Consider the following 25,466-nt stretch of genomic DNA (forward strand, 5'->3'; position numbering starts at 1 on the left):
CATCGCTGCCATTAATGAGCCTCATTCTGCTGTATGCACATTTTTCATTTGTCTGTGTAGTTTCAATTGTGGATGCCACTCTTCAACCAGTAATGGACAAATATTGTTGACTAGGGCACAATAGATGAGGTGAGGAAGGCAGCAATAGCAAGTTATCTGCCACGTTTGGACAAACAAATAAAATGCATTTCAATTTAGACCTAATAAACTGTTGCACTGTTAAATTTCAAGTGTTGAATCCCTTCTGCTAGAGAGCTGGAATGGGATCAAACTCTGCAAGGTGAGGGCAGGAGATAATGAAATGGTGTGGCAGGGAACACAACACAAATAATGAAAAGTAGGTCTGATTACTATTATATTTAATGAGGAGAACATTATCCACCATGTGTTGCATCGGCATTTAGCAGATAAAATGAGTGAACATAGACAAATATTCCTCTGCTGAAGAGTAGTTGTACTGTATATAGTCTGCTGTCTCATGCACTGATATGATGGCAGTCCTGCAGTCAGCAGGTGACTTGTGGGAGATTGTGACTATCACTGTGCTGTATGTCCTGGCTGTGCACTAAAGCATTACCTTTTACAAGAGGATCAATAGTGTTGTCTCAGGAAAAGTGATCCACTTGTAGAAAGCCAGACCAATGTTCTGTCATGATATGTCTTATTGGTATTTATGTGGTTGGGTTAAAAACTCAATTTTAATGGTCATTTACTCAATAAACTCTATTAAAGAGAAATCACTTAGGACTGGAGGTGGCATCTCATCAATGCTACTGAGCAATTGTGGCAAATGGTGGATCGCTGCCAGTGGCATAGTCTGGCCACCTCACTTATCAGCCCAGCTTATTTTACAGCCAATCATTAATTTCTATAAGACACCATTGCTGTTGGCAATGTCATAAAATTATGCTTCATTTAATTCACAAAACCCTGAAATGACAATTCAAGCTGACCTACGGATGTAAAGAGGTCAGATATGATGAAGATGAGGCGGTTAGACCCCTTATAATTTATGTACAATTTAAAATAAAGCAACTTCTAATTAGTCCTGGGTTGTCCACATTTGCATGTGGTGCTAAATTAAATTATTAATTCCCACAATACTCATGCATACAGATGATTTTTATTCTGTAATAAATGGCAGCTTTCCTTGACCTTTCTGTGTTTTTCCAAAAACTCGTTGCATGCCAATGCTGTGATTATTAATCCATTGTTATGCCTTCAGAAAAACAAGTCAAAAATTAAAATTTGTTAGCTCATCTGACTTAAATTGATTAGATGAACATGCAATAATCCAGTTCAATTCTTGCCCCCCCCCCCCCCCCCCCCCCAAAAAAAAAACAAAAAAAACAAAACAAAACAAAAACAATGATAACATGGACCATGACAACAGCTCTTTAATGGTGTCAATGATGACTTGTAAATATGGTGTATGTGTGCGTGTTTATAAAATTGGATTACACTGTGTGCATGCATGGTTTACATCAAGGATGCACTAATTTAGGTTTTATGTTGTTAGCTGCATGCATGATTTATTTTTAAAGCCATATTGAAGCTGCAGTGGCTGTCAGTGGACATTACAGTTAAATGGACACATACTCCCTGTTCCAGATGAAGATATGTGCATATGTGTGTGCACTAAGGAAAAGATAAGGATCTACAAGGGCTCTAGTATGCCCCATCTCCAGCTCCACGCTCCTACATCCCGCTCTCTACATTAAAACACACTTACAATCATGTCCCAAGTGTCAGGCTCAGGGCTGACATTATAGAGGCATCCATCAGTCTGCCATCGCAGGCCAAGCCAACGCTGCAGCAGATATTAATTACCCTGAGCTGAGATCCATCTCTCCACAGCTCTGTCCCCTTCTCCACGCTTGTCCAATCACATTTCTCACAGCCTATTATGAAGGACAAGGTGATACGCAGCTTACCAAGGGGAGGACCACAAATTGAAATATCTTCTGTGTCTTCAATATGTCCAGCCTTTGAGAAACCTGCTCGTTGCACTTTTTCTCATTAGCGTAACTTAGTTTGTCCCATCAAATTACAAACCAAATAAGTTCAACCAACCTCGATCAAATGGTCTGTTTTATGCTCGCTGGCAACAGCTACAATATGGAAAGTCACCAAGGTGAAAGCGTTTTAAAAGGAGTTTATAACAATTTATATAACAAAGTGCAGAGGAATATCTATTGGAGCACGGTGCTCAACATAGTGAATAATCTGACGGCATTGAGATGAGTTCCTGATGGAGCCCTCTTTGTGTGAAATACATTATTCTGAAGCTATGTCATTCACAGTGCACAATCCAGGGTCATTTCTGCCCACTCTGGTGCCCACAGTCACAGACAAGACTAGCATGCATGAAAGGACTGATCTTTTTTCATGGCCACATAAATTTATGGTACTGTATACAAGTTTCCGTTTTTTCATTGGTAAACCTGCACAGCATGGAGTTTTATAATGGTGCAAATATTTGGTATTGGATATGGAACAAGATAAACTTGATTATTTGTATATTTTAATGGTTCTATCATCAAAACTGGTTACTAATTGCAGGTATCACCAATCATTGACTTTAACTTTATGGATCTCCTGACTATGTTATATGAATAATATCTTGTTTGCTGGTCTTATTGTTCATCATTTCATTTGATATATGGTACTATGGTGTGGATAAGCAGACACACAAGTTAGGACCTGTTTATTCATGGTCCTTTTATAAAGTGGTGTTAAAACAGTACCTACACCCAATAATCCCCCGCTGTCCCACCTGAATCTTCCCCCGATTATGCTCAGCATCATGTGCATGGTGTAGCGCAACCACTGGGTTTATGTTATAGTGAATAGGTCATGGATGAGTAGGTCTTTTAGCAGCGCAAAAGAGTTAACGTAATTGTTCAAGGATGTTCATCTACACAAATCAATAAATCTGGAAAACCATGTCCCATAAAATTAGTCTGAATAATATTTACTAAAATGGACAGAGGAGAAGTGAAGGATAAAAGAACACCTGACAGGGTGATGTATTTCAACTCTTTATCACCATCTGTCCCCATCTATGCATCACCCTGTATGATCTGCGCTGACCCCCCGCTGTCATCGTTCAGCCCGACCACACACCGATGTTCACACATCCAGCAGCAATAGGCTGATTTATCTCATGTCAGCAGCAGTGTTTTGACGGTCGCTTTCATTTTCGAGCTGATGAAAGTGCCATAGTAATGCGGTGGAATGAATGTTTTGTCCACCAGCTTCCACCATCAACTCAAATCGATGGGGCATGTAATTGGTGGCCACTTTGTGTGATTGCTAAGATAAACAGACATTGTTGCGGACACGGAAGATCAATGTCACGCACAAAACAAGCGAGAGGGGGGATTTATGGGCCATCATATTCAACAATAACAAACAGTAACTATGTCTACTGACAGGGTTTGTTGTCGCCACACACTATTGTAGTTGCAATTTGATTAGATTTAATATTTTGTCCTGCATAGCCTTAGTCTCGGCAAAGGTCAGCTGGATCCGGGGCTCACAAAACAAGCTTGCGAACATTCATTTCAAAAGTGAGCAGTTTTGTTTCCTGCTATCTTTCAACCTACTTGCTACCACAGCGGGGCAACAGACGCCACACACTGTGCAAGCTGCAGGTAGTGTAACAAATGCTCTTTCACACAATTGTCTTTTTGGGATTGTGGAGTAAAAGAAAGCAGAGACATAGCCTACATGTACACAATAAATCTCGCTTCCATCTGGAACGAAATAGATGCGTTTTAATGGACATTGTGGGAAACAATAATCCCATACCAATATGGAGGCTTAAGATCACAATTGTGCAATATTGTACTTTCAATAAACTGACTACTGAGTGTTTTGGGACCGAGCACATGGATACATTTAGGTACAGACAGTTTTATGGTATGTTTTCTTTTGCTGCAACTTGATGGGAAGTGAAGCAGCAGCATATTAGCTTGCATTTGTTTCAATACAAGGTTGTCTCTCAGTGAATGTGCCTTTTTTGTTCAAATTCAGTGATGGCAGCAACAGTTAGCATGACACAGCACAGTTGGCATGACACAGCACAGTTGGCTCACCTTGGTAGTGCAGCGTTAGGAATCCAGAGTTGTGCTTTTGGTCGCTACGAAAACGGATGGAGATCTGGTTGCTCCAGCTGCGCAGCACGAGGCCTCTCATCAGGACTGACTCATTGGCGAGGATGAAGGGCTCCTGGCCACCCGTATCCTCCACCGTCACCTGCTCTCCCTCCAGCACACTCACATTTAGCACCTGAAGTGAAAAGAGACCACGCCACATGATTACACACCTGGCCCTTTATTGCTGCACCCCTGTGCGTAATGTGTAATGTCATGCTAGCAAACCAGCTCACTGGCTGAGTTGCCCTTTATAAAGGGTAACTCAATCGAAGACTAACACATCGCACAAAGAGGTAACAGTCAATGTAGCCTACAGCATTATAGTGCAATTTAAAACAGAAGAAATAATTCATTGACTTTAACTCTCCTAAAAATAAACAAAAAAGTAAAAACGTTACACACAGCTGTTGACTTGATGTTTCATTAAACACCAGATGGAATCGTAAGGTTTAGCCTGATAATGTTGCCCTGGAAAAATGGGTTAGCCACTGTGTTAATCAGTTGCTTTTCCATGTAATTCGCACAGGGATTTGGAGTTGGTTTGGTTGAATCGCATCTGTATTAACTTGCTCCTGAATTGTAGACATGTTTTTAATATAGTGTAATTGTACATATGCATTCTAGGTTATTAACTCAAGGTTTGGTGGACGATTGATTCATCTTTCTGTGTTCGCCCTGTGCCTGTAAGCTACAGTACTGCGAGCACTATATATCTTCAACAGGTTTGAACAGCATCTGCAGCTAAATCTGGAGGAGGAACCTCAGGAGGATTGCATGTAGTTAAAGTGTCTGGATAATGTAGTACTGACATATTTTGGAGCAACATCAGATTCAATCCCCACAGAACCATAAAAGAGATATGTTAATGCAACAGCGGGTCATGATTATTATTCTTTTTTATTTTTACCATAAAGCTTTCACCTTCACTTGTTTTTGTGTAAGGCAGTGTTGAAATGGCATTCCTCACTTTTATTAAATCTCATCCAAGACTGAATCTTCTTATCGAGTCCAAATCCTTTGATTTAAAAAAAGAAAACTAATTATTTCATGTTTTTTCCCCTACTCAAGTGGGATGACAAAGAAGCTTTCTGTAAAATCTGTGTAATCCATTAAAAATAATTTAGTAACAATTGACATTTGCAATTGCATACTAAAACAAGATTATCAAAATTACATGTTTGCTAAATGAGTGTTTAAGTTTTGTACACTGATCTGAGCTTGTACTAATACAGGGGAGGTGGTTAAACAAATATAAAATACAACTCAAAGCCTATAATGAATCAGATCTAAAGTGGACACAGCTCCTGTCTGCAGTGTGCCATTGAAACCCATTGAACCTCATCACTATCAGCCAGCACTGTAATTCATGATGTGCTCTGAAAACTGATGCTGTCATAGGTAGTGGGCTCATGTCTCTGGTATGCCATGAGGCAGAAAAAGGGGTTGCCCCCCCATAGGCTGATGTCCCTTAGGTATTATGTGCACAAGGATTGTAAGTGCAGCAGCCTGGAAAAGCTGAAACAGTGGACGCACAACAGATGAGCACATTGCACACAACGGTGGCGGCGAAATGAATTTGGTCACGTTGACTGTCACTCAGTTGAAGGGGAATGCTGAGATTGGGCACAGAGAGGCTAATGGACACTTTGATTGATTTGATTTTTATCACAACCAGAATTAAACGCAACACTCTTAGGGGTTTTCAGACCGGCTCAGAGCACATGGCACAGTTGAGACCGCAGATACTTCAGCGCTGTGTGTATATACTGAAAGTGCATATACTAAAGTTGTGTATTATCATTGCAGCTTGGGTGTTTCAGTTGTGGTAGAAACCTCAAACAGCAGTGTCACACTGAGTAATAAAGGAATGTCACATTATTTTAGAATTGCTGCTCCTCAGTCTCTCAAGGGCAATGGCAATGACAAAGCCTTAGGCGCAGTTCTTTTTTTTTCCACCTCTGCCTTTTTGTCTCTGAGTTAATATGGGAGGCTTAGATGTTTTGCAAATCAGGTTACTTCACTGACTTGCTCATCTTCTAACTTCACAATTCACCCACAGTGCAGCACAGTAATTTTCCTTCAATCTAATATCTATTCAAGGAGTGTAGAACTGCAATTTTCACTAACCATAGGATGACTTGATTGTCTGACAAATTCATACGACGGAAACTGAACCTTAAATTGCATCCATAATTCACTATTTAGTAATTTGGTTTTTAATTGTTTGCATTGCAGTCTTGTATAAAAAGCTAAACTTGATCTATTTTCAAGGAACAGGAAGTGGGTTGAATGTACAGTAACACACCTGAGCCCTGAAAAGTATTTTGTATTTATTTTTTTCTATTTCAATTTATCTTCTCATGTGATCTTATCTTATGTGATGTGATGTGCTTTTATTTTATGGCTTCAATCATTATTGGGAACTGGTGAGTGAAAAATGGATGATTCAAACCATCTCCCCCAAAAGCATCAGAGAGCAAAGCACCACCTTGATTTTATATACTGAATATAAAAACTTTTTTTTTTCTGCACAAGCAGTATTTAATGATTGTATTTAATTACTCAATCATTATTCAGTAATCACCTAAATACACAGAGCTACAGATGTTTATTGTTTTGTGCCAATCTCAGGATTGTTTGCTGTCTGTTACATTGCAACAACTTGGGAAACAATTCAGTGGGGTCAAGCAGATTGTTGGTCTGTGTCCACCTGGTTTACATAGACCAGGGAGTCTTATGAAGGACAGGTGAGCAGATAGTGGACAGTGAACATTTGGACTGATAGATAGCTTGGCCCCAGAGGGCCCTATCATCTGTCATCCACCCTGGGACCTGTCAGTGCAGCCAGCAACAGCTGTCCTGCCTCAATTATGAATCATTGGCCATGTCAGGAGACATCAGACTACCTTATCTCCACCACGGCTGCAGCCAAAATGCCTAGAGGGACTTCTTTCTCACTGTCTCTTTCTCTCACTCTCCCACATATGCACACATCCTCACACATACGTACATGTGTGTGTGTGTGTGTGTGTGTGTGTGTGTGTGTGTGTGTGTGTGTGTGTGTGTTTGTGTATGTGTGTGTGCATGAGTGCACGCACACATGCATGTTCTTTTGGAATGTAATGAGAGCAGGCTTATTGTAACTCCGAGCTGGAATCTCTGCCTCAGCAGACACGTTTGTGGGACTGGGGATTTGGCTGACCAAGCACACTTCTGCACCAACCACAACATTATCAGAGGATGCCATCTATACAGTGTGTGTTATTCCATTTGGAGAATTGTGTTGAGAGAGGGAAGAATATCTATTTAGTGGGTTTTTTCAACTCCTGAACAAAACTCTAAACAATGCAAGAGATATACGATCTGCTCTGTGTAGGTGCTCTGTCACTTCAAGCATTCCCTTTGTTCCCAAAGCACTGTTCCAGTCCAATCAAACCGAGATGAGAGAGGGTCATCGCTCTCCTCTAGCCACTGTCTTTTCAATCAAACCACTATAATGAACAGACCATCCTGCAAGCCCACAGTACAATTGACAGTCCTAGAGCCGCACTTGGTATAACAAAAGATGGAGGAAAAGCTCTCAAATAAAGGTTTCTTAGGACAACAATAATTGCAGTATTGAATACCTTGATCTTGCTGCGCTTGCCTTGACCTTTGTAAAACAGGGAGTCTCCAGTGTGCTGCAGTGTTAAACTATGAGAGCAAACAATGAGCAGAGGTGAGGATCCATCTTATCACATCCAAACAGAACGCAGCCTGGCATGGTATAATCTGTTACTAGAGTCACTGCTGGTATCATACAATTAGTCCCACATAGGAGATAAACTAAATAGTCTGCATCAAGCAATTAGTAAGTTGCTCTCAGAAAAAGAAAATCAAAGAAAAATGTTATTTGGAAAATGTAAAAAAAAAAAAAATCTCCTGGTAATTTGAAATAAACAATCTATTAAATTTTGTGTTTTTACACTTGGCGTGTAATCTTTATTCACTCATTAATTTATCCATAAGTACACAGTGCGAGTTAACTATACACAGAGGCTGCTCCTCTACTGATAATTTACCATTGAAAACATCTGGTGGGGCTCTGCAATGAACATTTACACTGACTCGCAGGAGCCATTGCTGATGCAGAAATGAGCAGTATGTAATCAAAATGCTCCCACTATAGATGGAAATTAAATGACCCTGCTGCTGGGAGAAGTAAATCAACAGCCATTGGACTCAGCAGCTGCAGTGTCATCCTTACAATGATAAAAAATAAAAACACACTGGTTTGTATGGTGGAGCACACTGGTAACGTGCCCATGTCATTGCCCCATAAGGCTCACATCTGAGCAGTCTTGCTATGCCACATCCAATCGTTGTTTTTGTGCATCTCCTGATAGACTCATACAAAACCAGAGGTCTTCCACTGCTCATTATATGAAAAATGTTATCTTAATTGAACATTCACCTCTATATAAAACAGCCAAGGCCATTTCCTGCATGCCCTGCTGTCTTAAACAATGGATCGTTACCAATCAGCAAAAGCTGCATGTTAATGAGAATGTGCTACGGAGTGGATAGCTGAAAACAATAGCAAACGTTTAATGTTATGTTCTTGAGATCCTGCCACTATACAGTGACCATCTCATTCAACATTATCATTCTTAACTTGCCAGTAGCTCATAGTGAAGCAGATGCCAAGAACTTCTGCATTTGAAACGCTTTCATGAGATGAGACTCTTGCTTTCTGATAAATCAGTCTCGTTTTTTCTCAGCTCATCTCCTGGGCTTTGACATCTCTGTGTATTTGCTGCAGTGTGCATTTTTTGCATAGATTTAAATTCATGCATTGCTGATTACTCCTCGCATTTTTTTTCCGCATGCATCTTTACTCTCTCATCCTCATCATGACACTGAAAGAGTTGGAGAGAACATAGCCTTCTGCCAGACAGCATCCTCCCTTTATGACAGCTAGCTGGGTGGAGGAGCAATTAGTGTCACCTGAAAGCATTCCTCTCAGGATGGCTAGCCCCCATGAAAACTCATCTCAGCAAAGCCCTGACACCCTAAAAAGCTCATCAAGATCAAACTGGCCTTCTTTATGTCCTGCCTTACTCCCCTAAGGCACAACATGATGAAGGCTTCCTTCTGCCTCATCTCAAGTTGATTAAAGGCAGCAAGCCTGTCTTGGCCCCCATTACTCAGTCAGGCTCAGTTTCTCTGCGACATATCTTCTACGTGCGGTGTCATTTGTGCTGCTGGAAACCCGAGCCATATAATGGTCAAAACATGTGCATTACCTTTACAAAATGCCACTTTAAGTATGTCAGATGTGAAGAGGAGGGAAGAGAGAGGATTACAGGCACAATTGCATCTAAAAGAGGAACTCTTGGTTTTCTGACCGAAGTATCCAGACTTGCCCTTGGTGATCAGAGTGACTGAAGACCAACACAACAAATTTAATTCCCTTCCTCATCAGGCACACTTGGCCGGGGTCAATGCCATCAGCACTTTGCTTCTTTTGTAAGAAATACTGAAATTAAAATGAGAGTGCAAAGATCAATACAGCAATTCAAGCAGCACTGAGAGGAGGCTGCGTGTCAAGTATTGGTGCGGCTTATTAACATGACTATTGATTGGAGTCAGAGGAGCATGGTTGCGGCAACGGCATCAAATACCAATCGTTAACCCTCTAGTCGGGGTTAGCTTTAAACACTTGGCATACTCCGTAACATCTCAATCCTTAAAGGGACATTTCACCAATGATCCACCTCAGCAATTAATGCTCTGTCCTCACCTATAGGTGTAACTCATTAGTACATGCTGCTCATTACTGTAGCTGATTCAGTTAAGATTTATTTTGGTTTGTTTGGAAACGTCTGAAACAATATTGACTCACTTGAGGGTGAAAAACTTGGAGGCTTTAATTTTAGCCCCTGAGACCCAGAGCTTTTGTTTGATATTTATTTATAAGCTTTAATTAGGGAAACAAAAGTTTTGTTTTGTGTTCTTCAACATAAAGTATACCGTAAAATCCTTGAACTGTAAAGAACTACTTCAGTTTTTTTTTATAAATCAATTGCATTTGTTAAAATCTGATATTTGCATGTTATTGAGACCAAAACTAACTGTTATGAATCAGGATTTTAAAAGTGCTATCTGGTAAAGAAGGATGTAATCATGTTCCTTTGTTCCTGTGTCCTATAGGTTTGCTTTGAGAAACTAAAAGAGTAGGGTAGAAGAGTTTGACAAATAGAAAAAACAATAAATTACATGACAACATGATGGAAATAGAAAAAAAACACAAAAAATGAGAGTGTGGAAGAGTTGGAAGAGGGATGGAGGGGGAAAAAAGAGATACAATATTGACCTCAAAATCCTCCCCCACCATCTTCTTGAATAATGCTCCTATAAACCTGTCAGAAAATAGAAACACTTCCCCAATCAGCCTTTGTGTCGGTGGGAGAAATTGGCCACATCTGGCTGCTAACCCCTGAAATGTATCAACAGCTTCCAGTCCTCCCTGCACAATCACATTCTCCTTTTAGCAAGAGTGCAGGATGTTGCCTCCATGAAACTGAGCTGCAACAAACCTGTGCAGAGCCTCAGAGGAGAACTCCTTGAGGCCTGGGCGGGTAGATCATTGAGCGGAGGAGATGGAGAAATCAAAGTGGGACAGATGGCCTGGAAAGAGCTGATAGGTAGCTAACTCACCGGATTTATTTGATCAACTAAAAAAAAAAAAAAAAAAAAAGCTCCAAAATAGATTCATGCACTTCAATGCCACAGAGCAGTTGTGGAAAACCACCACCTGCCCTCTGCTGAAACTTTACTACAGAAGTGACTCAAGAGCAACGTTAAAAAATGTCCAAACCACCTCAAAATTTACATTCAAGTACAACTGGTACATCATATCAAAGCTAATTAATTCAGATGGAACTAACGCATGTAATTAATGATCCAACATTGAGTTAAAGCCCTTCTTTTGACATGGCCATAAAATGACAATATCTGTACCAGGGTGAATTTGAACAAAATGTCTGTCTTTATTCATAAAAAATATATATCACAGCAAAAGCCATTTGAGTGAATGCTAGTCTTTTCATATTTTATATAGCTACAATCTCAAGGACATGAAAACTGAGAGAAGTGAACCATGTAAAAAAAAAAAAAGGCTTTCTCTACCCACTCTGACTTAAAAGCTATTCATCACTGCTAACCTTAATATAATAGCTGAGAATGTCAGATGAAAATCAATACTTTACATCTTAACTCATAACAAACAGTGTGCACTCTACGTGTCCAAACGTCTTGCACGTATTTTAAACATTAAACATTACACTAAAGTGCAATTTTTATAAGAGAAAAAAAAAATACTTTAGCTATTTATGATGCTACTATTTATCTCTGTGCTGAAAGTTATTGTTACATCAGCCTTCTAATATTTGTGCAATTATTCTACAAATAAATCATTATGTGGCCAGAATCACCAGATGGGGCAATGCATTATACACTGTTAGCGGTGGCAGAGGGGTTGAACAGTCAGGCTGAGGGCAGTAAATTCTCTTGATACATTTTTCATCCTGCCTCTCCTGCAGACTGCCAGGCTGCTGAATGCAGTATCGACTAAATAGAGAAAAGGTCTGATGTTGCTTATATTCTTCACCGATCCCTGTGACGTTCCTGAATAGCTGGTGAGAAGCCGAAGGGTCTGTAAGTACTGTAAATGACTGACACCATCTGCCTATAATTTATTTTACTGAACCATAGGAACACAGCAACATACATATTTATCATACACTGTGTCACTGCATCTGCCCTTCAGAGATCTCCTCTTAATTTCCCCCCTTTGCCCTTGCAAACTGCTGGTCTGCCTGCTACTATGACGACTTCTTCCATGACGGAGGCTGGCTGCCAAAACAAGAACATGCACTTCGACCATGCTGTCCCTCCTACTGCTCCTTTGCTCTGAAGGGAGCAGTATTTTCTTTGTGGTGATGTTCTGCACAGCAAACGGTATCAAAACCCAGGTGAATACTAAGACATATATCGTTGTGTGTCTAACGGATGCAGTACCACAGGGAAAAATCTATGGCCAAAAAATCAACAAACTATCTATATAATCTCACCAGAGAAATAGCAGGGAATTGTCGGTGAGGCCTCCAGAGATCTTTGTGAGATGACGACAAATAAGCTCATCAGAAAAGTGGAAGCAATCAATTTAGCTGTTCAAGTAGCTCGTTTCATCTCCCGTTTCTTATTGGATATTATGATTTAGAGAATTAGTACTTCAAGACTGCATATTTAAAAACACAATGAGCAGTATACGACTCCCAATAAATGGGCAGAGCATTATATAAACTCTTTCATTGAATTATTTGGAATTATACAGTTCCTATAGCTGAGTCACACTGTAAAACAAAATTACCATTAAAAATGTAAAATAACAAATTAATAGATACCATAAAACATTCCATGCCATAAAGAAAAATGTCAAATTATAACAAATGCATATTGTCATTGTTACCCATTCTAACATAGCATCTTAATAAAACAGCGATTAATTCTTTGTAATCTATTTAGTAGTATTATAGTATATATGAACATTAACACCAAAACTAATATGTTTATAAAGACTGGAGACTGTAGGCCTACATGTCCTGGTGGTAACCATAATAGCCCTGGTTCAGTTGCTTTTCACCTTTATCTTTCATTTATGTTTCCAGTCACTCACAAATGCCAAAGACAGCATAACAAAGGGAATCTGAGAAAGGAGGCATGGCTGCAACTCTCGGATTTTAATTCTAGGTTTGTCCTGCTTACATGTGTGTATGTGTGTGCGTGAGAGAGATAGTGTGTGTGTGCCTTCCTTGTGCAATGGATAAGTCCTATCAAATAAACAAATCCCATTACACAACAGCTATGTGAGTCCATCTCTTCCTGCCCGTTTCAACAGTTGAACACAGGTGAGGGAGGGTGCTTGAAAACTGTTGCAGATTAAATATCATCTGAGTATTAAAAAAAACACGAAAATTGTGTTGCTTGCATAACACTTCCTGCGCAATCTGCTCCTGCACAAGTCTACGTCATTCAAGTTCTTCAGTCTTTTAAAACCTTGAGACCTGGGTAGCCTCCAGGCAGAGGAGCTTCACACACTGCTGATGAGAAGTTATGACAAATGCTTGACTTCAGTTTTATCTTTCCATCTTCAGTCAGTTTGTGTCTTCGCCAGGAACATAGACCATGGCTCCTCATTTTCTTCAGCTGTGCCAAGCAGTTGTCAGTATAGTTTGCCATCAGATCACTATCAGTTTAGCAGTAGGAGGGTGAGAGACAGTGGCCCCATCTGTTCACATGGTGGTGCTGAAACACATGGCTTCCTCCTATTTCTTTATCAGCCCTGGTAGACGTGTGAGGATAAAATGTTCATGTCTTTTTTCCCCCCTTTATAGCCTTGCAGTTGCTAACGCCTCAAATAAAGGAATGTACTGGCGTATGCAGAAGTTGAGAGCTGACACTTAAATATACTAAACTGTATGTGTGTGTGTGTGTGTGTGTGTGTGTGCGCAGGTGAGTGTGCCTGTGCTTATGAGTGGTTTAAGATTTACTTAAGTTACCCAGAGGAAGCTTTCAGAGAAAAAAAAACACATTCTCAAACATATACTCTGTCAAGACTTATCTTAGCCCTCCAGAGGCAGCAAGACAAAGCTCACACATTTTAAAGTCTCCAGTGTTAAATGAGGCGTTTGAGGAATTGCAAATGCCAAAGAACACACACACACACACACACACACACACACACACACACACACACACACACACACACACACACACACACACACACACACACACACACACACACACACACACACACACACACACACACACACACACACACACACGCACACATACACATACAGATGCACACACAGAAGCACTGACAGTTAATTTTTATAACCTTTTGTGAAAGGACTTACCAAGCAAACATTCAACCTGAGACAGACCCTGTCACTCGTGCCCCCATCCACCCTCTCAATCCAGCAATTTGCTGCCTGTCTATCTCTATCAGCCCACACAAGAATAGCAAACACTGTAACGGCAAAGACAGAGCCAGAATATGTAATAATGCTCCAAAATGAAGCTATTTTTGAGATATTGTTTTACTTAAAAAAAAACTATCTTAGAAAGCTTCTGAGAGCACAGTTCATATTAAAAATGTTATGAATATCAGTTTTTGCTATTATGTAACATTCAATCTCATTATTTTCATTATTGTGATTTTGCTCTGTATTCACCTGAACTAATAAATGCCATGCAGCATTTATCTGAGAAAATGTGAATGCTTATGTCCGATGTTATATATAAAAGTTGTACACTGTAATTTATTTGCTAATAAAGAACAACATCACTGTACAGTAAGCCTTTACACTGACCTGAACCTCGATGCCATATCCCAGGTAGACAGTAACCAAGTAGTTGCACTCCACTCCGGAGTCAAGTTGCTGCAGGATTTCGATGTTACCCTCGGGGTCAGTGAAATTCAGACTGCATGACTCTGTGGGAGACAGTAAGAAGACAAGTGATTCTCTTTTTCCCGGACCAGTGATCTTTCTGACGGCGCACCTGTGTCCGTGGCCCTGTAACCCTCTAACTATCTCTGCAGATTCCCTCTCCAACACCGTTCATCTGGGCCCTGGGCCCTCTGTGGGCAGTGGAAAGGACAGGCAGGACACATCAGGGCAAAATCTGATTGTTTTTGACACATGAGCAACTCTGTTATCCCCTGCTGGAGAGATGAATGGCTTGTGTGCAGCATGTGAAATGAACAGCGGTGGTGCTGATGACCCGATGCTTAATTGTCTTGTCCTCTGGAGTGGATGTGTTAAATGTTTGGGGGGAATTTACAGTGGGGGAAAAAGTTATTTCATGGCCATTGGTGTTTATTTCAAAGTCACTTGAACATTGAAACGTGTGCGTCTTTGAGAGTCAGAAAACACAAGCACACCTACCTGATGTTTGTGTGATGGTGAAGGTGGTGGTTGTTATGACGGTTGTGGACGTTGTGGTGGCACCTTCCACTCGGGACACTTCGGTTAGATTGGGGAGTGGGTGATCTGGGTCGTTTTTGTATTTCACCGGTGTTTCCCTAGTTTCTCCTTTCTCCATCCTCACTAAGAGGGGTGCAAGGGTAGCACCTGCAGGAAAGGGACTCTGACTTTGAGACCGACTTCTCTGTGAGGATAAGGGAGCTGCTGGGTTGTTTTCACTTCCTGAACCTCTATTATTTGGAGTCAATTGTGTGGTGAGGGAGTCTGTTGTTGGCTCTACCTTGTCTGCCTCACTGGTCTTCTCTTTAGAGGATTTCTTTTGGGAAAGAGACATGGGTGGCCTCGGTGTTGTGGGGGAAAATGTGGTCAGCGGAGAGGTGGCAGCCAAGGTGGCAGTAGTGGCAATGTCTGAGAAGGCTGGGGCGTCCTCATGGGGGACCAGCTGAGTGGCAGGATCCCCTCCATCCAAGGCAGACACAGAGCCCGGCATGGTGGGATATGCAGCCACGGAGCCATCCCTCCTGAAGAAGTGCTGGTCCCCCTGGAAGTCCCTTGTAAGTAGGTGCTCATGAAGCAGCAGGCCCTTGAGGACGGGCCGGTGGTTGGGGACGTTCACTGGTGAGACGGTGGTGACCAAGTGGACTTCACTTTCTGTGTCCTGTGTGGGTGAATGTGTGAAGTGGTCACTCTCTGGGTCAAGTGTTCTCTTGCTGATGCCATTGCTTTCCTTTGGACCTGAGGGAAAAGGAATAAGAATAGTGGTTGTGTTAAGTAAAAGATTACATCTCAATGGCCTACTACAATGAAAACATGCAGTTTACATCAACTTTGTAAGCCTTGAATTCAGTGAAATCATGTCTAATGAAATGCCTGTATAATTCTTTCACTTGCATTTGTTGCCATTTTAGTCCATTATAATGTGTATGCTTCTGCATGTTGTAGGGTAAGGAAGGTGGCATATACATATAGTCCTTTATACTATATAAGGTTTAATTATAGCAAAACAGTGTGGTGACTTGACACACAGTATGAAGGTTATGTGTAGTTTATTTTCATGTGCCTCTTCAGTGGAAAAGTTTCCTTTCAGTATTTGACATGCTATATTGTACATTTCACTGAACTACCAAAAAGGACATTCATTCTTTTAAGGGCCCAGCAGATTACTACTGACAGTGGTGAGGAGCAGCTTGCAAAAAGCCGCTTTTATTATCACAGATGAATTCCACAATCACACCCCTGCAGGCAGTGAAATCTCAGAGCCCAGAAACCCTGAGAAATAGTCTAGTTACTTGCGGGATAAAAAGGTTTAAAAGCAATTTTTTTCTAACGCCTCCCTCTATAGGCTAGTTTTCCTATTCCCTGTATTTTTTAAACTCACCAGGACACACACACCATTCAAACCCAGCACAGTGCAGGCATTGTTAAAAGTTTCACAGGATAAGCACTCAGAGCCAGAGAATAGTCAGTAAACCACCACACACAAAAAAATTGCAAAACACCCACATATCCATATTTAGATGATTAAAATACATTGGTGAAATGACGTTAGCAATTTCAAATGAAAAAAATGTTTTTCTATGGCAGTAGACCAAAAATTGTGATGCAGTGGACAGGCAGCATTCATTCTTTTAGATTATTATAAATGTATTATGATGGTTTATAGCCTATTATTTCGAGTTAGAAGGCACTTGCTGACACGAGTTTCAAAAATGGAACTTTTACATGACACTTGACAGTAATAGCCAAAAACAACAGATGCTCTCTGCTGTGACTTTGGCATTTTGACAGTGACACTGCTAATCCATTCAAAAGACAGACTGAGCTCCACTTGTAATGAAACAGCCATATAAACACAATTAGAGTTTAGTAATGTAATAATCAGCCACCTCAGGCAGATGCAAACATTTAAAATTGGATTTAAACCATAATTTAAAAAAAAAATATAATAATAATACAATAATTCCACTGGTGTTGAGTAAGCGACACAGAATAATTATAATTACAGGATTAAAGCTGCACATGTTTGCCACACCTGTCTTTGCGACCACCAGCACTGTGTAGCAAAGAGTCGTCTATTTCTCCTTAAATGAGGCAGTGAATATTTGCTTCAGGCAAGCAATAAAAAAAATGGCTGTGGAGGCTTCCTCGGCTATAGAATGTGGCACATCAAATAGAAATAAAACAGTAAAATCCCGTATACAGTAATATTCGACTTAACTCTGTCATGTCATTTTAATCATTATCACATCTTTTACAGCACAAGAAGGACAGACGGCCGCCGGTCGGCCTATCACCTCATGCAGTGAAAGTGTGTTTTGTAGCCAAATGACTGCTCTGTGAGTCCAAAACAACCGTATTCACCCCATTATGTGCCACATTTCCCTCACATCAGTTGTTTGGAGGAAAACTGATGAATTGATGGTTCCCATTAGTGCAAATCCTTAAATGCTCCAGATAGTGTAAACATCGGCAGAGATAAACTTCTCTGCATGTCCTTAGTGGTTTTTATGGGACAATTATCCTGATATTATCTAATGTCCAGCTGGCTGCTCGTCAGAAGACCAGTCAGACGCAGATGACGACAAGGAGTTTTGCCTCATTTTTTATTTATTTATTTTTTGAAAGTCTAGAGCTGACTACCTGTTTTAAGGTGTGTATGTGTGTTACAGGGACAGTCCACATCAGTAAACATTGTGGTAAATGCGTCGAAGGGGCTATTTTTTTCAACTGTACAATGATTGCCAGAATCTGTTTTGTTAAGATAGAGGTGAAAATGCAGTGTGCTTTCCTGGGAATTGCTGGACGGAATAATTAAACATCTATGGCAATCACCACCATTTTCAAATGCGGACATGAGCTGACTAAAATACAACATCTGACTGTGAACTCTTGCTTTCATGCCAGCATCGGTGAAATCTCCATGTGTCTCTTTTTGCATCTAATTTTCAGTATTTAATTGTTTCCCCCTCTGTTCATCTCTACCCAGTGCAGCTGGATACTGCATCGGTAATTTGCAGCTTAAAGCTAGAAATATTAAACACAAACAAAGAATATTCAAATTAAACAAAACTAACTCCATGTGATTTGATGTGTGGCATAAATAAAAGCTATTATACATTGAGGGGGTTCATATAATCCTCTTATGGGCCCACAGCGTTACAAGACCTCTGCAGGTGTCCTGTGGTATCAGGTACCAAGACATTAGCATTCTTTTTGTTCCCATCACTCCCACAGTTGCTCATTTAGTTTGAGATCTGGAAAACTGGATGATGTCAACACATTTTCTAAGTGTGGCACAGTCCACTATCCTGTTAAAAGAGGTCACTATCGTACCCAAGAAGGGGGAGTGCCATTCTGGTGCCATCTTCCCCCCAGGTAAAAGGAAACACCCAGCTGTCCTGATCTAATTTAATTCATCAGAATAAGCCACCATATTACTCCATGGTCCAGTTCTGACACCCTAATACTAATTAAATTGTTGCTAAAATGTTTTTAAAGGGACTAGTAAAATCTTAAAATCAATTCTAAAATAGACAGAGATCCAACAGAGGGAAGCAAGAATTTGGGTGATGTGATATGTTGAACCATTTTGGAGCCAGAATCAAGGTCATCATCGGGTCTTAGTGAGAGGTATATGTTTGTCATCTGCATAGAAATGTAAAAAGGCATCGTCTGACCCAGTCATTGCAGACCCTATAGTAAGATCCATGTACGCTATTTTTCCTTCTTCCAGCACATCAAATTCAAGAACTGATTGTTCACACGCCGTCTAATATAGCTCACCCCCCTTGACGGGTGCCATTGTAACAGCGTAATCAATGTTATTCACATCACCTGTCAGTGGTTTTAATGTTGTGGCTGACGGGTTTATGTCTACATGAAACAATGGCATGTGCTTTGACACCATAATTAGCTTGCATTCTGGGCGACAGTTTGTCTTAATGAGGCAGAAAAGCTGCCAGCACACTTTTCACGCTTATACATGAAAGGATGTTGTTGACACAGGTGGAGAAATGAGTGAGATATCATCAAGGAGAACGTTTCCATTAGCTACAGCATTCCAAGAGGGAGACGGTGCCTCAGCTGTAGGTCAAAATGGATGTAAGATTCATTTAAAATGCTTTTCAGAGGTAGAAAATATGATGTCTGCATATGTTAAAGGTCAAATAAAATTCATGGCATGTTGTGGAGGAAACATGTCATCACTGTTTTTAGGGCAAATTTGTTTGACATTTTCCTATAAATGTCCATACCCTTCTCACCAAGTCTGAATTGCTACATATATCTTCTGTTCGGTGGTTCATGATGAGGTTCTTGGCCTACTCCAGTTTAATCCCCATGATTAAATTATAAAGCTTGCCTAGTCTACAATTGACTGGCTCATTTTGGCTCTATTGATTACAAGTGCAGTTGCTTTTCTTGCATATGAAGTAGATGCTTAAAACTGCTTGCCAGGGGGCAACTACTCAAACATTGGAAAACTATAGCAGGAAGCATATATTTAGGTTTTAAGTGAGAAATTGTATCTGAACAAATGTGAAAATTGACTGTGCCACAGGAGAAGCTCTAGTTTGCTCATAAAACTTTGAAAGCAATCACAAACCATTGTAATGTTTTGCTGATGCAGAGTGGTGTTAACAACAGCGAGCGTGCTAATAAAAGTTTGATCAGGCTATTCAAGAGGAAGAGTAAACAATTTTGTTACAAAGCCTCTCCCAGGCTGACATAATTGACACATGGTTTTACATTTTACTAGCAGCCGCGACAACACCACATTTATCTTTCTTAGCGACAGAAGCAATTCAAAGGCCTTTTTGATGTTCTAAGATGGAGGAGAAATATTTTCTTGTAGCCTTATTCTGTCACAACAAGAGCAGCCGAAGCTGCACTATCAAGGCAAGCTAAGCATATTTGACATGTTTCACTACCAGAGAATAAAGAGTGTAATCGGAGGTCTTCATAAATGATTTAAGCATATATAGCTGCCCCACTCTTCATAACTGGGAAGTGGAAATACATCTAAAACATACAGTACAGATACTTACTGTACTATATGCTAAATCTGGACAATGACGCTTTTTGCTAAGAGTTTGGCGGCTGCTGCTGCATCCAAATGGTGCCTGTCAAACCTTTGCCTGTCATTTTCATACTGTGTCATCCTCTTTGTCTTAATCTGTGGTGGTCAGCTCTGGACCATCCAGCTACTGTCTTTCAGTCAGAATATTGAGTGAAAGTGGAGAGTGAGGATGGAGAACTGGGTGAAACCAGAGTTTCTCATACACAGATCAATATAGGATCAATGTGTACAGGTTGGAGACCTCACTGTGGTGATTACAGAAGAGCATGTACTGCTACTATGCCGCTCTCATGGCTGAGCCTTAATTGAATGTTTACAGTTGAAGTTTGTGAGAGGAGGAAAGGAAGCTGAATTCTAAATGTCATTTGTGGAGGAATAACAAACAGGAAATAACAAAGTAAGCTACACAGTTTCTGTTTATGATTCTCATCAAGTTTCAGTCACTGGTTACAAACACAATAAAATGTGCTTTATGCGACAGTCACTAATCTGTTCTGTAAATGATGTGAATGGTTTTATGACTCAGGTGCTGAAAATCCTGTCAATTGAATTCAACATTTGGTTGAGAAATGTCATGTTTATAGCTTACTAACATAAGCTCAATGATGTATTGAAAACCCATCAAGCCTGTGAGAGTGTATAGCAGACATAAGACAAATTGTAACTGCAGAGCATCAAGCAAATTAGATTATTTTAAAATGTACATTTACAGAGCATGAGAAATTTCTTGCCTAGAGTCTTCACCAGGGATGATGATGAACAACCCGTAGTGGATTCTGATTGGCCACCACCTGCCCCCTCCCCTCCTCTCTAGCAGACATGGCAGACAATTACCTTGTCATTGTTCCTTGTCATTGTTCATGTACTGGGAATATGTAACCTGCGGTTGACAATGACACTGCAAAATAACAGTCTGTCTATTGATGGATGATGCAAATAAAAAAGAAAAATGTTCATCAAGAATGTTCTTCACACTTTTCATATCAGGGTTGGTTTTGGCATATAGGCATAACCCCTACTCATTTAGATTTGATTTGTTATCCAACCTTGACATCAAGCTGAAATTATTCCATTTGTTCCCTGGCCCTGTTGCCATGCCCGGATTTCCTATAGAGGAACACAGACAGGCCCTGCTCTCACCTGTTTCCATCCATAGTTAGAAAATCACATACTATTGACAGCCAATTTATATTCATTGTGCTTGAGGGACTCCAATCAGGTAAAGATGTACTGTAATATGTTGGCATAACCGGTGTGCTGCTACAACAAAGTGATCTTGATGTGCCCTGTCAGGTTCACATAATAGGTGTCATACTATCATATTTAACCCTTCACACACAGGCATGTTGCATCAATTTCCAGGCAATGGATGAAATCACACAGAGACTACAGATGTTAACATTTGTGACAGTTGTGCTGTGCTATCTACGGCACCGATATAACCACTTTTTTCTGCTATAGGCTGTGTGCAAGTGGAAGAAGACATAGGAGCTAATGTAATGTGAAATCTAATGTAACTTGTTACTCTGCAGCTGACTTACATCAGATTTGCAGCAGTAGAGCTGAAGTTAGATGCAATGCAGCACATGTGAGAGGTTATATGTATAGGTGCATTAGATCAGACAACACTGGAGCCGGTTAATTAGAGTTAACTCATAAATTAAAGGTGGTAATTAACATTACACGATGATATTACTGTGAGCCTATTCTCAGCAGTGGCACAAATACAATAAAACGCCATTTATAGTCCTTGGGGAAATGTAATTGGTGAAATGTTTCTTCTGTGAGCTCACTAAGTAGAACACATTTAGGACGTACAAGGTTTTCAGAGGAAGTACAGGGGCTTAAGAGGACACGGTGCAGTAGGGTCTAAAGGAAACCATTGTGCCCCTTCACGTCTTGGTTCTCTTACTGATGCAGTATTAAATGATCAAAATGAATGTGGATGTGTTAGTAAAACCGATCTGGGTGACCTGAGATCAAGTTCACAAAGATAGTGTAAAAACAAACATTTTCTTCTTTCTTCTGGCAAGGGATACTGTTATCTAAAAGTTGTAGCCTGCTACATAAGAATTTTTAGAAAAATGTGTGGTCCTAATAAATCATGAAGGATGGAGTAAGAGAATGAGCGAGTTATTCTGCCACGTCTCAGCTGGGCCTCTCAATTGTTTTTCTGTAATGAAATCACTTGGCAAGGCAAATGTAAGCTGTGTCTTTTCGAAGACTGATTGCGTTATAGCAGTACGACCGGCTCTTTCAAATGCAGCAGAGAAATGCGCCCTTCATTTCCTGGGCTACCAAGTTTCCTCTTGTTTGATACTTTGTGACACAACCCTAAAACTCCCTGTACCATTGTGATAAATCACTACAAAAAAAAAAGTAGGATATGGAGAACTCTAGTTTAATTTTGATTCAGCCGTTGAAGGATGCTCCTTGGTAACCATTGCAGAACATGTCTTTTGCAGTATGTGGATCCTGAATTGAGACACAGCTATAGATTCCATAAGACTAAACTTACAAAGCATGTTTGCAGTCCAGGAGCTCATCTCTACAGACCCAATTATAATAAAAAGGTGTCCGGCCATCCAGATTATGTGTGACATTTTGAGTGGAGTTTAAAGCTCATACTTCACTCTGATATTCCGTGGATCCATGACAGTCTTCGTCTACACTGACTAAGATGGCAGAGTGAGCAGTCATAGGGGAATCCTCCTCAAGATGGCAACAGACAGCCTCCTCTCTCCAGTTGCATATCAATTGAGTCATCAGTGAACACTCAGTGCATGGATAGAGCACTAATAAGATGGGACAAGCTACACTTGAGGCAGGCGGCTGATTGACATCAATCTCCTTATATCCAGGGGCTTTATTTCCTTATTATTACTGAGAGTCACTAGACAAGCAAATCAATAAGCTGCTTCCGCTGGGCTCAGATACAAGGCTTTCAGATCACTCTACATGACTCCTTCTGGGGTCCTCAGTGGTGGTTTGCGTTCATGAATTCACCGCAACACCTGAGGTGAACATTTCCTCTTAGTGGCATTTATTCGGTGCCCGCAGTATGTGTAGATTCCACAATTGTTTGCATAAAGCAATGAGGAAAGACTAGAAAATAATGGGGTGAAGCTGATAAATGATTCCATTAGTCAACTTAATGAATTGATAATTTAATTTGGTTTGTGGGTGTGACAGGTCTCTGAGTGTACGAAATAAATAAATAAAGAAGTAGCAGGAAGGAAATGAAGAAAATTAAATTAAGTGAACAGTGGCTGGAAGGGGGGGGGGAGAAGAAAACAAACAAAAAACAATAGGTCACAGTTTCTTTCCTACAAACAGTGATTTATGGTCTCAAACCGGCGTAGTGCTTCCATGACTGAGTAGAGATGCCAATTTCAAAGCATCAGATTTTCCATTCTTACTGTCTGTCTGGTTTTTGAGTCATGAGGATAACACAGCTATTGAAATGAGACACACTCTTATCCTCCACCTGCCCTTTGACTTCATTGAGCGGAACCATAACTTTTCCCTTTCATTTATTACGGCCTGTCTGTGTTCCAGTTCATTGAGCATTGTCCTTCAGAAAGGCTCTAAACAAACTGTCACTTAATGGTGCTGGGAAATTCATAAGCCCTGACCTTTAAGCTGGGGCATAACAAAACAGAGCCATTCAGCATCACTATTTGCATGAAATCTCCTGCAAAGCACGGAAGCTGCTGAGGGTAAATGGGTCAACCTTAAACAAATTTGAACTCTTTGAAGGGTTGAAAAAAAATGTGTTTTTTAACCTATCTTTCTGTTTCGTCAAAGCAATTTGTATTCCATGTCATTGCTATCCATTTTTTCTTCCATACATCTTTTATGTTGTATTTTTATTCCAACCAGAAAACTAAGGGTTGAATGAGTGTACTACATGTCTTGTACAAATGCCTGGTATTAAAATTACATCATTTCTGTAATCATGACAAAATCTGTCTTATATAGATGCCGGATCCTTGTTGTATTTCAATTTACCGACGTGCTGCATCCTCGAAAAAATACTGCGAGGAATGTCTCTTTTCACACTTCATTTCCTTCCATTAGAGTAATTTATCTTTTCATTTTCTTCTCATTTACTCCGTGGTGGAGTCAATTAAAGAGCTGTGGGTGAAATAAGACCTACAACTTTGAAATCTGTTGCAGATTACTATGTAGTGAGAGATTTGTGAGAAAGTGCGTTTTCACAGTTGTCTGCAAAATAGTAGGATTAACAACAAAAACTTAATAACCACAATTATTCTCCCACTCAGACTCCACCTCCTGGCTCTATCTGTATTACTAATCATTATTTAATCTTGTCTTGGGATGCTGTTCGCTCTATGAAATGTAAATGATATAACGTAAACCTAAATACAGTGATGTTTCACTATATGTAAGGGTGCTGGGTGCATGGCTCTCTTCCTGACAGCACAGACATTAGAGGTGAATTTATAAGCCTTTTGATTGATGTCATGCTCTCTGTCTCTTTTCAAAATGGTTCTGCAGCTCCTGTAACAATTCCATCAACTCAAGGAAAATACTATTAAAGGACAACACTGGCTGATTTTCAACATCATCTATAGTATGTACTTGTCATAAACTGACATGCCTTTACACACCTTTACACTCATCAATACTGTGTATCTCATAGGAACCTATGGGTGTGCCACTGAATCAGTCACAGGCCAAACGCAGAGGCGTCTCAGCCTCAAGAAAATCTCCTTTTTTTTTTTGAGACAATAGATGATCTGGATTTCTCTAGAATTTATAGAGTTCATCCTTGGCCCATGTCCCATTCCTATATGTTCAGTGTAAAAAAAAATTGGCCCCGTACTTCTTGTGTAATCTTGCTGACAATCACATTAAGGGTGCAGGTAATAAATAAAGCCCTTTTGTGCAGCACGGCAGTATTTTGCTGTCGACGCCTTGAAGAAGAGGTTAAAAATCACTGAGGTGGTCTGTTTGGTGACTCTGCGGCTTTCACTGCTATTTTAGTTACTTTTATTGCAGCAAAATGGAAGAAAAAGAAGAAAAATCATTAACACAAACAGATTTTGCATAGTTCAAATCTTTCAGCTCACTTCACTAAGTGCGTGCACCACTCTTCACAATTGTCCACATTGTTCAAATCCACTCATCCCACAACACTGATGCAAATCAGAAATCTGTTGCCTCAGTCTT

At 40.3% G+C, this 25,466-nt stretch overlaps 1 protein-coding gene across 1 annotated transcript in view; it reads right to left on the bottom strand.

Annotated features, from left to right (window-relative positions):
• LOC310997356 (seizure protein 6 homolog) overlaps positions 1-25,466 on the bottom strand; it is a gene marked incomplete at both ends in the record, with an annotated part of 81,288 nt that overhangs the window by 18,174 nt on the left and 37,648 nt on the right. Inside the window, 3 exons of the mRNA XM_083987031.1 lie at positions 4,101-4,293; positions 14,579-14,700; positions 15,155-15,928. Coding sequence (XP_083843157.1) covers positions 4,101-4,293; positions 14,579-14,700; positions 15,155-15,928 — 1,089 coding nt within the window. The remainder of the gene's footprint in view (positions 1-4,100; positions 4,294-14,578; positions 14,701-15,154; positions 15,929-25,466) is intronic.

The sequence above is a fragment of the Trachurus trachurus genome (assembly GCF_905171665.1).
Source record: "Trachurus trachurus genome assembly, chromosome: 14".
NCBI classification, from domain to species: domain Eukaryota; kingdom Metazoa; phylum Chordata; class Actinopteri; order Carangiformes; family Carangidae; genus Trachurus; species Trachurus trachurus.